Here is a 15,623-nt window from a genome sequence, read left to right as displayed (position 1 = left end):
AAGTCAACACAATGGCCATGACTGTGCAATTGAAGCCCTTCCCATTTTCTTACATGTGTTGAGCATAAAACGAGGGAAGGGCTACAACTGCATGGTCATGGCCCCCATCTTGACTTTTTTAACGCCCCCCTCCCCATGTCCTTTTGTGAGAGAGATTCATACCTTCCAGGAGTGACGCTTAATTAGTCGAGCTGCCACTGGCTTGCCCTGGGTCCCTCTCAAAACGAAATGCTTCCAGGTGAGCTGGGACTACAGCTCCCAGAATTCCAAGCCAGCCTGGCCCAAGACCTTAAGGCAGCGTTTGTCAGCCTTGGCAACTCTAAGCTGTGCGGACTTCAACTCCCAGAGTTTCCCAGCCAGCAAAGTTGAAGTCCACACATCTTAAAGTGGCCAGGGTTGAGGAACCCTGCCTTAAGAGATCTGGAGCTGGCCAGCCGGGGAAGGCAGTTCCGATTCCCCAGGGAAATACTCCCCGTTGCTGCTTTGGCTTGTTCGTCTCTGTCTCTTCCTTCTCCGGCCCGCTCTGTCCTCTTTGCTGCCTGCTTGCAGTTCTGCAGGCGGACTGTTCTTTGAGTCAGAGGGTGTTTCCTCGCAGAGCCCTGAACGCCGGCCAAAGACAGCTGTGATCCTTTGCACACACACCAGCCCTGCTGAAACAGCCCAGAGTGGTTCAGCCAGATGGAATCTCAAATTAGCCGGGGCTGTGCGGTGTCAGCAAAACATGAGAAGGCAGTCGCTGTGCCTGTTGGGTGTGGATTTGAACCAGGGGGGAAAAGCTCCAGAGCAGCCCCTGTCGAGGCCTGGACCTGCGTGCCAGAGATGCATCCCTCCGAAGACCATTCCAGGCTATGGCAGTTCTGACTTCTACCCAAGAAGATTCACATTCCTGCAGATTAAGAACGTTTTTTTAACCATCCGCCTCTTAGAACATAGTATGAAGAAGATGGTTTTTATTGTATCGTTTTATCGTATTTTGACTAATGTTTTATTCCTATTTCATGCAAACCGCCCAGAGTTGCTCTCTGAGTGAGATGGGTGGTGAATAAATTTGATAGATCAATCAATCAATCAATCAAATGTATCTACATGATGCCCCAGAAGTAATGGGGCAGTGAAAAATTGACAGTAAACCAGGAAAAAAAAATGTGTGTCTGTGCAGGAGAGGAGGAGGAGGAGGAGGAGGAGGAGGAGGAGGAGGAGGAGGAGATTACAGTGACTGGTACTCATCTCAGTGACTGCCCCATTACTTTTGGGAACCCATATGTATATGTAGTACTCGCCCTGTATGTACACTTACACACACACATGGAATCCATATGTATGTGTGTATGTTCCATTGTAATAACCAAGAATGTCCATTTCATTGTCATCGTCCATTTTATACTAATGCCAACAGAATCTTCCCTGTGCGGCATAAAAGATCTACTTGGCCTTCTCCTTTGCTTCTGTGGAAGAGAAGAATCCTGGCCTGACTGAATTTAAAAATGGTCTGAGCCAAGCCAAGCATCTGAAGAACTGTTAACGGTGCAGCTCGAGCTGAGCAATCTACCTCTGCTCATCTTCCGGCGGTTAGACGCCTTGAATGAGAGATGATTCATATCCTTTTTAAAAAAAATCTGAAAAGGGAACAGAAGAGAAGCACAATTCATCTTTGGTTTTACAGCCATATCAAGTTAGAAGGTTTTCTTCCCCACTAAGTTAGGCCTCACTCCAAAAACAGGAGAACAGCTGGAAGTGTGACAGTTGCATTAACATGAGCTCCGTTGACTGCCAGGTGCTTGCAGCAAAAAAAAAGTTGGAGTTAATAAGTTGCACTGGCATTTCTCCTTTTCAGGGGGTTTCAACTTCCAGACTGGAATTTCTGATTTCCTACAGTCATCATAAAATCTTGTGGTACGAAAGGAGGATTTTTTTGAAGGTATCAGGAGCTCACTGATGGCACTCAGTAGTTCAACCCTTGAAGTTGCAATGCCTCTCTGTGTTCAGTAACGGCACAACAAAATGATTTTTGGGTGCTGGTCTAGAAAGCTTGTTCAAAAGTGTGAAGTTCTTCCTCATTTAGTGGTTTGTGTGAGGCTTTCCACCAATGTAGCATGGTGGTTTAGTTCTGAAATAAGGGAAGTGGGGGCTAAAATAAAATGATGACTGTGGACTTCATGGAATACTAAAAATGATCTAATTATTACCACTCCGTTATTCAGTTCTTCTAAAGACGCTTGTTCCTGAAACTCCAAACAATTGACAGCTGGGACTTTTTCATATGTCAGCTTGATTCATAGATAATGGTGAGCTGTGATTTTCAAACCAGTTGCTTGGCAGTGCAGCATCTAGCTAGCCTCATTTGGGCTGGGAGGACTGGGACTTGGGTTACTGTCTTGAATACCGGAAAATCTCAGGACCATCAGCTAGATGGGAAAGTTGCAAAAACATTCCAATCAGGGAGACCCCACTTTCATACTGTTACCCAGCAACTGATGTGGATGTTTCCATGAAGTCACCAGGAGTCAAGCTTGACTTGGCAGGAGACCACATTCTGCTGGACAAGCCATAGTTCGCAAGGCAGGCATGTGTTTGTAATGTCAGTTCAGTTAACTGACTGGGCTCCTGCCTCTCTAAGCCAGTGTTTCTCAACCTTGCCTACTTTTAGATGTGTGGACTTCAACTCCCAGAATTCCCCAGCCAGCATGGTTGGCTGGGGAATTCTGGGAGTTGAAGTCCACCCATCTTCCAAGTCCAAGTTGAGAAACACTGCGCTAGTGATTGTACCATACAAAAACTCTACACATGTTATTGTGATTAAAATAAACTAAACATCTTACAAAATTAACAACAAAACAGCCATAGTGTCAATTTAGTACAACATTAATCCAGTCCTTAAAGTTAACATTAAATCTAGCCCCAGCTTCTCATTTTTAGAATATAGAGACACTCCAAAAATTGATAGCACACACACACATCCCGAATCCATGCCTTAAAGTCAGAAAGATGATTTTCTTTCCATTTAAGGAAGATCATCCTCTGGGCCCAGCCTTCCAGATGCATTGACCTCCCGCTGGGTAAGAAAATGGTGCGTTGGATGGATGGAGGGCACCAGCTTGGGGAAGTTGCTGCCTTTGATTTGGAGGACCCCCCCCCCCCAGTGCCACCCTCCAACTTTCAAAACTGACAACTAGCAGCTGTTGTGCACTTCCACAGCCCTGTTGCACAAGTCTGGCACTTTTGGAAACCTACGTTTTATTTTTTGAAAAAGGACTTTCTGACCTCCATGGCTGTGAGCAAAGGACTTTTGTTTGGAGGAAGCTTGGCCCAAGCGGACCTCCACGAAAACAACGTGTTGTGAGGCTTCTGAGAAGATGCTTTATCCTTCCTGCACAGCAAGGAGAAGCAGAACCAGTTATGCAAATGTTGCTATTTGCAAACTTTACTCCGTTGCAGAATTCCACTTTTCAAACCACACCGCTTGGATGCTTTGGCGCAGTATCGGCGATCCTTTCGTGATTCCGCTGCATCGAAAAATGCTGAAAATAGCGTTAGCCGGAGTTCAGAGGCAGGACCGTGCTCCTTTCAAACTGTATGCTGGGAGCACTTGTGCAACACAGTGGGGGACGTGGGATTGCCACTGTTTTGCTTCTTGGGGGGCAGACTGGAGAGTCCCCTAAGCAAGACAGGCAACATTTTGATGCCCAGAGGCCCCATATTATACCACGATTGAGTGATTTGCACTCAAATTTCAGGTCCAGAATGCAGGCTGCAACTTTTCCAGCCCTGCCCTTAGATCTAGTGTTGAATCAGCAACAGCTGGGGACTCTAGAAATTGTAGCCTGGTGGAAAATCCAGGGTATTCCTGGTTCATGGAGGGGAAACAAGGTGGGCCTTTGTGGGTTGGCTTGGCATCGCTCCTTTTAGTGCGCTCTCACAGCGCATACCAGAGAAGGACAGTGTCTTCTGCCTGGTTGCCTGTTTTTCTCGTAACGTAACACATTCCCTAAGCAGCAAGTAGCGTCAGCCTTCTTGAAGGTCTTGGAAAAACGAACATCTCCGGGGCAAACTCGAGGGGGAGGCTGGTCCTGAGCAGGGAGGGGAAGGGTCAGGTGGAAAAGGAAAATGGGAAATGGCTGGTGGGCGGAGGGCAGGGTGGCCGACGGGATCCAGCAGAGGAGCCTCCTTAGGAAGGGCGGGGTTCGTTTCCAGCCCAGCAGGCTGGGGGCCAACAGGTTAGGAGCCAACATGGGGGCAGAGAAATATTGGCCTGCAGAAGTTTGCTGAGCAGGGTGGGGTTTTGGACAAACAGAAGGGGAGGACTGTCTCTCCATCTCCACGCAGGCTCACCGATTTCCGTGAACTGCAAAGTGGAGACCCAGACTGAAAATGAAACACCGGAGAGGAAGAAGGAGACCTTCCTGAGGCCAGCCAGTGTCGTGGCTGAAGCCCTGAGAACCGTGTTTCAGAGATTAGGATATGTGGCCATGTTTGGTTGTAGTGGAACGGTTTAGCAAAGCCCCAAACCATCCACTTTTCCTCTCACGCACAAACACATGGGTACTTGCATGTGTTTGGATGCAAGCGTTATAGCAGTGTTTCTCAACCTTGGCAACTTTAAGAGGTGTGAACTTCAACTCCCAGAATTCTCCAGCCAGTATGGCTGGCTGGGGAATTCTGGGAGTTAAAGTCCATACTGCTTAGAGTTGCCAAAGTTGAGAAACACTGCTTTACAGTGAGAGACCCAAACTTGAATTAAGGAGGAATTTCCTGACTGAGAGAGCCATTAAACCAGCCTTTCTCAACTTTCTGGCCCTGGAGGAACCCATGAGATATTTTTCAGACCTCAGGGCAGAAGTTGAAAATTTTTATTTTTTATTTATTTGTCAAATTTTTATCACCGCCCATCTCCCCCCCTGAGGAGGGACTCTGGGCGGTTTACAATAGAAATAAAATTTAAAATTCAATACAAACTATAAATAGTACAATAGATAAAAATAGAAGATAAAAATATAAAATACAATAAAATCCAGATGGCAGTGAGGTTTTACTTCAGCCCATGAATATAAAAGGGGCCATTCTAGGGCACCAGCCATCCCCAAGAGTGACTGTTCCCCTCCCCGCCACAGGCACGATGGCAAAACCAGGTCTTCAGTTTTTTACCGAAGTCCCGGAGAGAGGGGGCTTGTCTCACCTCCAGGGGAAGAATGTTCCAGAGGATGGGAGCTGCTGCAGAGAAGGCCTGCCTCCTGGACCCTGCCAGACAGAATTTCTTACAGATGGGGTCCTCAGCATGCCCCCTCTGCATGATCGGGTGGGATGGGTGGATGTAATGGGGAAGAGGCGGTCCCTCAGGTAGCCTGGCCCCATGCCATGTAGGGCTTTAAAGGTGGTGACCAACATCTTGAATTGGACCCGGAAGCAAACTGGAACCCAGTGCGGCTCGCGCAGCAAAGGTGTTACATCTTGGAGCACCTAGAATTGCCCACGTGGCCACATTCTGGACCAGCTGAAGCTTCTGGATACTCTTCAAGGGTAGCCCTGTGTAGAGCGCATTACAGTAGTCTATATGGGAGATGACCAGGGCATGAGTGACCTGAGTTTGAAGGGCCTCTCGATGAGGAAAGGGCGTAACTGGTGCACAACATGAACCCTCCTGGCCACAGCTGACACCTGCTCTCCAGGTAGGAGCTGTGAGTCCCAAGAGGACCCCCAGGTTATGCACCGGGTCTGTCTGGGACAGTGCTGCAGTGTTGTGGGTGCTGCATCACTGGAGGTGTTCAAGAAAAGCCTGGTCAGCATTCATTTGACCAGAACGGTATGAAGATTCCTGCGGTGGACAAGGGGTGGACTAGACGACCTCCAAGGTCCCTCCCAACCCAAGGATTCTATGAAATATGGATGTGATGCAGACATCTCTTTTTTTCTGTTGGTTGCAACTCCCCTTTTCTCTCACTCCATAAATGATGGACGGCAAGGTTCTCCTAAACCGCGGGACGCACCCCTAAAGGCTCAAGTGTTGTGATTCCTGCATGAGGAAGTGGCGTGTCTTGCTGATCCCGCCCCTGCCTTTGAAGCTGTGGTCTGAACCAAGCTGCAGAAGGGCCAACAATAGCTTTTCTTTTCTTTTTTTAAATTTGAGTGGTAAGGTGGTTTGCAGGAACTTGGCCAAACAGGAAAACCAGGATGCAGAGGCTGCCCCCGTCACCTTGCGCCTGGCCACAGAGGTTGAATCGTTTCAGAATTATGGAGGCCAAGGGTCCCTCCCTCTGCCCAGCCCATGTGCTAACAGACATTGGGGGTGGGCAGAAAAGCTTGGGGCAGAAGGAGAACATCTTGATATAATCCATAGCTGTCCAATTCAGTGCTCCAAGATAGGGTGGTGGCCAGAGCCTTTAATGGCATTCAGGGAAGAGTCCAATATTCATGGAGGAGGAAAACCCTGCCTGGGGGATGGGGTGGGGGGAGTTTGATTGGATTCCAGTTGGAGATTCGGGATATGCAAATTGCCTGCTTCAATTTGAGCTTGCAGATCAAGATTCAAAGGGGAACGGATTCAGTCTGAGCCACTTCTAGATCATTGGATTAAGAAAAAGAAAATTGGAGATAATGGGTTGGGGATCCTTGCCTGGCATCAAACCCAGAAAACAGCTCACAGACTCCTTTCAACCTAGGTGTTACATGTATTGTGTGGAAGTGGTCAGCAACCTCTCTCTGCATGAATTAAAGCTTTTGCACGTTCCTCAAAGGGATCTTCTGCCCTTCCACCAACCCACCCAGACAGCACAGCTCAATAGGTCCTGGAGGGCCATTAAGCATCTCCACCCCACCATCTACAAAAGGGGTAAACGAGAAAGTTGGGCCTTCGCATCCTCCCCGGGAGCTTCTCAGACTGTTGCTGGAAGCGAGGAACTGGGCTAGAAAGATGAGAAGCAAAGCTCGCTTTTAGTTGTTCATTTTGGCAGCGGGGAGGAGAAAAACGCAGGGCAGCTTTGAATTCTCTGCCCTGATCAGGAAGAAGGTGGGGGAAAGGCGGCCGGAAAGGGCGTTCGACACTTGGTTTTCGGGTTGCCCTGCAATTCAACAGCTGTGTGCTCCTTTTGCGCACGGCGACCTTGGAGATACCTGCAAATTCCTCTCGGGTCCCCTCAAGTCTTCTCTTTTGCAAGCTAAATGTTGAAAATTGAATTGTAAACGGCCCAGAGTTGCTTGGTGAGCCAGGGCAGTGAAGAAATGTGAGAAATAAATAAAGTAAATAAACACGCCAGCGCTGTTTGACGTCCTGATAGAACTTGGTTTAGGGACCCAGCACCATCCTGGAAGCTCTCCTCTGACCCAGCCCGTTTCTCCAGTTCCTGCAGAAGCCCGGAGGGGGACCGTCAACTCCAAGGAGGGCTGAACAGTGCGGAGCCCAGCCAAGTGAGCATCTCCTGAAATTCGCATGCAAGGCAGCCCGAGATGGCATTGGCCTTTTTAGCTGCTGCATCACACTGCTTGCGCCTCTTCAGCTGGGTGTCATGTTCACCGTTGCGGAGTTTAGGCATCGTAACGGTTCGCTTGCCAAGGTGCTGATACGTGTGCTGGTTGGGAGGGTGCTGCTGAGAGCCTTGTACTCGAGACGTGCTGGACTGTGCCAGGGAGGAATGTGTTTGGGCTATCTCTTAAATGCCAAGGTCTTTTTGCCCGTTGATCAGCAGAGCTCGTTAGGAGCACCTGGGAATGTGGGGCTGTACTGTATGCGAGGGAGGGGGTGGGCTGATGTTTGAAACGATGATATTTAGTTTGAGTTTAGGCGCGCTTTCCTCATTCTCAGCTTTTTACCTGTTTGCACTCTTTTCTAAATAAACCCAGAACCTGAATTGTGATTTTGAGTCTGAGAGTTTTATTTGGGTTAAGGCAATCATCACACTGGGGGTCCACTCAAACGCCAAAACCCTTCTCATGCCCTGCTGAGACACCATGTCTCCCCATCATATACATTTGATTTTTCCTACCCAGATGCAGGGCCTTAAATGTCTGTGTTCAGCGTCACCAGGCGGAATTTGGCCCCATGTTTAAGCCTGTGGGGATCATTTTGAATTGTGATTTTGGTCTCTAAGGTATTAGCCAGCCCTGCTGGCCTGCTGTCAACTGTATTTTTAACGGGCATCCCTCTAGATCAGTGTTTCTCAACGTCAGCAACTTTAAGCCGTGTGGACTTCAATTCCCAGAATTCCCCAGCCAGCTATGCTGGGGAATTCTGGGAGTTGAAGTCCACACGGCTTAAAGTTGCTGACGTTGAGAAACACTGCTATAGGTTGTTTGTAAAGATGTTGACCAGCACAAGACCAAGAATCATGCTCTGGGAGACCCCATCGATATTTTCCTCCATAGTGTTCTCTATTTTCAATGTTTCTAAGACTCTTCCCCAAACCAGCAGGAGATAAAGATGGAACAAGCCAGTGGTGTTTTGTTTGTTTAAAAGAGGATCTGTCCTACTCAAAAGGAAGTATCCACGTTTAAAAACTAAATAAAAGCGTGGCTAACCTTGAAAGATCACGAAAAGGTAAAGCAGGATCAGCCCTGGTTAATACTAACTCCAAGGCTGTGGACTGAACTGGGAAATTGAAAACGAAAACATTACCCATCTGAGTCATCTCTTTGGCCCAAGGGACTCCAACCCAGCTCGCTCCAGGCAGAATGGAAGCCTGATTTTTGCGGCTATATTTGCCTCCATATGCTTCCCACCTATCATGCCATTCCCTTTCAAAGTGGGCAGTGCAGAAAAGGAATAATAGTAAGGCAGAGGAAAGAAAAGCAAGAGAGGAAAAGAAATTGAGTCAAATCTATTTATGTGCATGTAGTCCTCGCTTAACAACCATTCGTTTACTGATGGTTCAAACTTAAAACGGTGCTGAAAAAACCAACCTACAACTGGTCCTCACACTTAAAATCGTCACAGCATCCCCTACAGTCACGTAATCACAATTTGGGCGCTTGGTAACCGGTTCACATTTATAACGGTCATAGCATCCTGTGGTCACATGACCAATATTTTCAACCTTTCTGCCCAGCTTCTGGCAAGCAAAATCAATGGGGAACCGCATGGTTCACTTAAAGACCACATGGTCTGCTTAATGCCCACAGCGATTCACTTAACGACTGCTGCAAAAAAGGTCGTAAAATCGGGTTGGATTCACTAATGACTGCTTCGCTTCACAACCGAAATTCCAGTCCCAATTGTGGTCATTAAGCAAGGACTACCCGTGCATCAAACCATTCATGGCACTTGGCCATACCTTTCCAACCTCACTAGCCATCCTTGCTTCTGCCATGCCCACAAGGTTAGTTATGTCCTCTCCCTTTCTGAGGACCTCATCAGCTGCAGCCAACCACAAACGAGAAGACATCGAGTAGCACCTTTTCCCGCTAGCAACTTTTATTAAAAGGCGGAAGCTTTCGCAAGGTGCAGCTGACTTCATGAGACGCGTGGAAACTCTACATCGGTCTACCTATCCCACCCGCCTGATGAAGCTCGTGAATGCTTCTGCCTTTTAATAAGGTTTGGAAAGGTGCTCTCAGATGCCTCCCGTTTTTTTCTGGCTCCCCTGGGCTAACCTGGCTCTCCCGCAACATCTAGCCAACTAGCCCTTTCTCGGGTTTGCTTCCGCCTGGCCCAGCTGCTCTTCCATTATGTATCTGATTTGCAGCTCAGTCCTCCTGCACTCTCTGCCATCTCAAGATGATTCTGCAACTGTACTGATCCCTCTTGCACGGAATCCCCATTCCTTCTCCCCCCAACAAACTCTTGTTCTGCCACACACATGCCTGTTAAGTACCACATGTTCTACACCCAACTGTTTCGTTTCTTCCGACAGCTCCACCTCTCTCTTCCGCGTGACAAAGTTAGCATGACACTCTTATACACAGCCATTTCTGCTTCTTTCAACAATCATTCATTCCTTGCAGTTTCCCACTACCCTTCTGCTAGCATTTGCACATCTTAAAACATTCTACAGGTAGTCCTCGAGTTATGACCATTTGTTTAGTGACTGTTTGAAGTTACGATGGTGCTGAAAAAAGTGACTTGCGACCGGTCCTCACCCTTACAGTCGTTGCAGCGTCCCTGCAGTCACATGATCAGAATTCAGATGCTTGGCAACCAGCTCACACTTACAATGGTTGCAGCATTCTGCGGTCACACGATTGCCATTTGTGACCTTCCCAGCCGGCTTCCGACAAGCAAGTCAATGGGGGAAGCTGGATTTGCTTAACAACTGCAGTGATTTGCTTAACGACCATGGCAAAGAAGGTCATAAAATTGAGTGTGACTCACTTAACAACTGCCTCACTTAGCAACAGAAGTGCCCATCCCAATTGTGATCGTAAGTCAAGGACTACCTGTATAAGGTACATGCGTTCATCGCCCTGTCCTAGTGTTGTGCCATTTGTGGGTATCTTGCAATCGTTCTCTCCGTTTTTATTTTATTTATTTATTTTTCAAATTTCTATCGCTGACTGTCTCTCCCGAAAAGGGGACTCTGGGCAGTGATAGACTTTTGCTCTTGATTATCTTCGTACCTCTGGAACGTGAACTTTGAGATCCATGTTCCTTGAAACATCACAGTTTGGCTAGCATTTGCTGCAAGTAACGTGCTATCATCTGCAGGACGGTCATTTCCCAAACAACAAAAATCACCACAAGCATTTCTTTCACATTTATTCATAAATTCACGAGACAAGCAAGAGGCCATCGCACATCCTGATACTCCCATCTCAGTAGTGAACCATTCCCTAAGAATACTGTTTATGCTGACACATATTTTACTTCGATCATTGTCTGCTCTTATCCCCTTCAGCAGTCAGCCTTCAAACCCATGTCGGTGCCAAGCACTCCACGATTCCGGCCTATTCACTTTATCATGTGCTTTCTCTGTACCAACAAATGTAGAACCAACTTTCTTTCTCACATTCATGCATTTCTCAATGATCTGCTGAAGAGCAAACATCTGGTCTCTACGCCTCCTGAATGGTATAAAGCAGTGTTTTTCAACTGCGGCCACTTTAGGAGGTGTGGACTTCAACTCCCAGAATTCCCCAGCCAGTAAGCTGGCTGGGGAATTCTGGGAGTTGAAGTCCACACCTCTTAAAAGTGGCCACGGTTGAGAAACACTGGTATGAGGGCTCACTGCCCTTCCCAAACTTCACACATTGTCACCTCTTTAACCTTTTGGGTCAGAATTCGACCATTCACGCTTTAACAAATGAGTCTCCCTGTAGTTTTCTCCTCCTCTTTTGCTATGTTCCCCTCGGTGTAGGGTAATAATAATGAGATCCTTCAGTTCAGATACCAATGAGGTGTTCACACACACGTTAGACAAATTGCACGGCCATCTCTTGAGCAAACCCAAACCTAATTTCTCTGCCTCTTTTAATCATACATGTTCTGTGTCTTCTTCCAGTTACCTTTTTATCTCTCTCTCTCTCTCTATTTATTTATATTTCAAATTTCTATCACCGCTTATCTCTCCTGAAAGGAGGACTCTGGGCAGTTTACAATCAAAATTAAAACACATAAATTACCATATAAATAACTCTATAAAAATAAAATAAATATAAAATATAAAATCCAAGCAGCGCAGATCTTGTTTGTTGGGGAGAGATCTATGACACTAGCCACCCCCAGGATGAACTGGTGCCCCTCCCACCCCAAGCGAGGCGGCAGAACCAGGTTTTTAGGTTCTTCCGGAAGTCCGGGAGTGAATGGGCCTGTCTCACCTCCAGGGGCAGAATATTCCAGACTCTCTTTACACATTATATGATATCGTTCTCTTAATTTTTGCAGCATTCATACTTTTTCTCATCCATAGCCCCTTCCACTTCATCATTTCTCCAAGCTTCCTTTTTCACCCTTCCCAGAAGCTCTACACACTTCTCTATGCTCTGTAGTATCACCTTTTTCACTCTTTACTATTTACTCCTCCGTCATCCACAGCTGATAAATACTGATGTCTGCAGCCTTAGTTATGCCTGTCCCATACACAGTACATGTGTTAAGGACTATATTAGCCAGGATGGGATGAGCCCAGCCAAAGTTCAATGCTATCTCCTGCCTGCTTTTGCTACTTTGAGCAAGCCAGGATCTCTAATCTAGAGACTATCTTGCAAGCCACATCCAATTCTTCTCTTTGCAGATACACATGTATAATATTTACAGACATTCAGGAAGTTACTTCTAGTAGGAGAGAAAAGCATTCTGTTCAGATTCAGATTTTACGATTTTTCTTTCAGGCAAAATGACTTCTTTCTGGTGCAGCCATGCTGCTGCTGTACAAGACCATGGAAAGGAGCGTATGTGAATTCAGCCACATTATTTCACAGACCATAGTTTAGCATGAGGGGTGTTATAGAATCAAGCCAGAGTGATTCGTGGTGAAACAACCCTTCCGGCTCAGAAACCAGGCCTACTGTCTGGCTGGCTATGCTGTGTGAACCCAGACATTTGTGGCTAAATGAACACACTGGCTTGTTTTGTGGAGATTCTTTTTCGTTGCTCTTAATGTGTTGTGAGAGCCAGTTTCGTGTTGTCGTTTAGGGACCAGGCTAGGAATCAGGAGACCCTGAGTTCTAGTCCCACCTGAGGCACCAAGCCAGCTGGGGGACCTTGGGCCAGCCACTCTCTCTCAGCCCCTGGAAGGAGGCAATGGCAAACCACTTCTGAAAAACCCTGCCAAGGAAACTGCAGGGACTTGTCCAGGCAGTCTCCGAGAATTGGACACTGAACGGATAAAAGAGAGTGTCATGAGCCGCCCAGAGTCGCATCTGCGAAATGGGCGGCCATACAAATCGACTTAACCCATCCATCCGTCGGAACGACTTCAGAGCCGGCCATCCCCGGGGCAGGGGCTGGGCTGGTTCCCCGCTGGGCGTCGCGCGGCTCCCGGAGGGGAGAAGCACCGCACCGCGAGGCCGGTCGCGGCTTCAGCCCGGGCGCCGAGCTGCCTGAGCGGGTCGGGCCAACGCCGCGGAGCGAGCGCCCGCCGCCAGCAGCCAGTCCGGGCGAGAGGCTCCTCCTCACCGGCGGCCCCTCGGCGCGCAGCTCGCGGGCTCGCCGGTCGGTGAGTGGGTGGGCGCGGGGCGGGGCCGGCGGGGCGGGGCGGGGCGGGGCGAGGGGCTGCCGGAGCCATGTGGTTCTCGTTACAGCGGGGCAGCCGCGATCGAGCCAGGCGGCGGGGCGGCAGGGCAGGGCAGCAGAGACTCCGCCGGGGAGCCGGGCAGCATGGAGGGGGCAGCCCCGCTCCGGAGCCGCGCTGGCCGGGCGCTCCGGGATCGGCCCGCCGGACGCCGCCTGCTCCTCGCCCGGGCGGCGGCGCTGCACATGCTGCTGGGGCTGCTGCGCTCCAGCCCCGCGGAGGCTGCCCGACCGCCAGGTAAGGAGGGTGGCCTCGGGGCGCCCCCGAGGGGCTTCCCTGGGCGGCTTGCCTTGGGGGGGGTTTGGTAGGGAGGGCTCCGGGGGGCCGCCCCACTCCCGTCGGAGGATCTGGGCCGGGGGGAGAAGCGGGGATCTGCGTGTTTTGGGGTCCGGGCAGCGGAAAGAAGGAAGAACTCCGGGCTGCGTCCGATCGGGAGAGAAAGGAGGCCTGCCTTCTTCCACCTGGAGCTTCCTGGACGCGCTGGACTCCGAAGCCCATCATGCACATCCCCCACGGCCGCTGCCGTGCCCGCCGGCGAGCCAACAGAGGGCACTAACCCAGGGAGTGCTTTCCTAGCTTTGCATCGCCCCCTCTCCCCAAGAGAGCTTGCGGGGCACTGACGCTCAGCAGCATAAAGCTATTTTTTGGGGTGGTGTGGGGAGTCTGGCCAAGTCAGCTCTCCTGCTGGGGAGCTGAGCAGGCCCGCAGTCCAGCCTGGTGTGACTGAGGTCCTCTTCCGGCCCCATTCCCTGCTGAGGCCAGACGGGACTTTCTAAAATTGAAATGAAACTTTCAGGAACATCTCGAAAAGCTGGAAGAGGGACCGTCCTTCCCCTTTCCCCCTGCGAATTATTTTAGGACAGCGTTTCTCAACGTTGGCAAGTTTAAGGCATGCGGACTTCAACTCCCAGAATTCCCCAGCCAGCTCTGCTGGCTGGGGAATTCTGGGAGTTGAAGTCCGCATGCCTTAAACTTGCCAACGTTGAGAAACGCTGTTTTAAGGCATCTCCATAGTAGCACAGAGTTGGAGAGGCCAACAGGCCTGAATTTGGGGATTCCCCGACCAAAGCTGTCACACTTTAGATCCCAGGCCAAATCTGCCACCCCCCCACCCCGATGGGCAGCGGGGAGGGCTGAGACCAAGCGAAAGACGCTTGCATTTCATTGAAATGCGATGAGATTTATCAAGAAAGCGAGCCTGGCGGTTCAAACTGAGAAGGGTCCCATCCCGTTTTTGGGAGGGCTGATCTAGGCCTTGCATGTTCCAGCAGCCCCCGAGGTTGCGGGTTTCCTCTGTGGGAATTGGGATGTGTTTTGCCCCAGCGTCCCGGCCGTAAGGATAAAGGCCGTGGATGCCTGGAGACCAAGGGTGCCTATTTCAGGAGAAGATTCGCTCCCAAAGAGCTTGGAGCTGGCTGTTACTCTATCACCAGCGTTAGAAGCGTTGCTTTTGCTGCTGCTGTTATTCTCCAAGAGGCATTCCTTCCTTCTCTCTCCACATCCCTTGCGGCTGCGGGGTCTGGCGAGGCTCCATCATGCCTCTATATGGTCTAGTTTGGACGCTGAAACAGGGTCAACTCAGCCTCTCCCTGACCCTGTGATGCAGGGCAGTGCAATCCGCTCCCTGCTCCTTCCGCATGTTTTCTTCTGAAAGCAGCTAACGGGTCTGTAGACCAACTTTTGCTGGTTTCACGCCCAGCCGTAAAACCGATCCCGACCCTTCCCAGCTGCAGACATATTAATACCGCCCCTCTTGACGGTTTCAGCTCTCAGACACATCCTGTTGTCCCCCCACCCGCCCAAGGTTTAATCGAGCTGACCACGCTTGGCTCCAGCTGTACTACAGACCCTATGTGCCTTGTTTTTGCTTCGGAGGCTTGAAGTTTTCAGGAATGTTTCAGAGCATGGGCAGAGTGCAGCTGTAGCCTACCCAGAGAAGTTGCTGACTGGTGAACACGGTCTCTCCCTCCTGGAGATTTAATCATTTTGTGCAAAATGAGAAACTCGATACTGGAGAGCGTGACAATAAATGGTGTTTTTCATTTTTTTAAGCATCCCGTTAGAGGGTGGTGTTTTTTTTCCCCATGAAAACTTTGCACAGAGGTGCATGAATTGAGCAAGTCAGCAAGACTTATCTTCTTGGTTTGGTCCATCTTGTGCACTTGTGTGTCAGTAATAGAGAAAGTGTGGTAAGGACAAAAAGCAAAGGAGCTGAGTGCTCTTCCCAGCTAGCTGCCTGGTTCCAGGAAATCTGAGCACTTTTGAACGATTGGGAAAGGCAGTGGGTATTTGTAAAGATGACACCACTGGAGTATCTCCTGCCCCCAGGGAGTGGCAGAATAAAACACATACTGAAAAAAATGAAAGAAGGGAGGGAGGGGAAGGAAGATGAAAGGAAGGAAGGAAGGAAGGAAGGAAGGAAGAGAAAAAAGGAGAGAAAGGGAAGAAGGAAAATGGACATAAGCAAAAGCA

The 15,623-nt window shown here is 49.4% G+C and overlaps 1 protein-coding gene across 2 annotated transcripts in view; it reads left to right on the top strand.

Moving 5' to 3' along the window:
* The first annotated feature begins 13,175 nt into the window (after window positions 1–13,175).
* Window positions 13,176–15,623, top strand: part of ADAM33 (ADAM metallopeptidase domain 33) — an 80,282-nt gene continuing 77,834 nt past the window's right edge. For both annotated transcript variants that reach the window (XM_063309965.1, XM_063309964.1), the window contains exon 1: window positions 13,176–13,388. In XM_063309965.1, coding sequence (XP_063166035.1) covers window positions 13,238–13,388 — 151 coding nt within the window. In that variant the 5' untranslated portion in view covers window positions 13,176–13,237. The remainder of the gene's footprint in view (window positions 13,389–15,623) is intronic.

Source organism: Candoia aspera, chromosome 8, assembly GCF_035149785.1.
Source record: "Candoia aspera isolate rCanAsp1 chromosome 8, rCanAsp1.hap2, whole genome shotgun sequence".
NCBI classification, from domain to species: domain Eukaryota; kingdom Metazoa; phylum Chordata; class Lepidosauria; order Squamata; family Boidae; genus Candoia; species Candoia aspera.
This window is presented reverse-complemented; position numbering and strand designations above follow the sequence as displayed.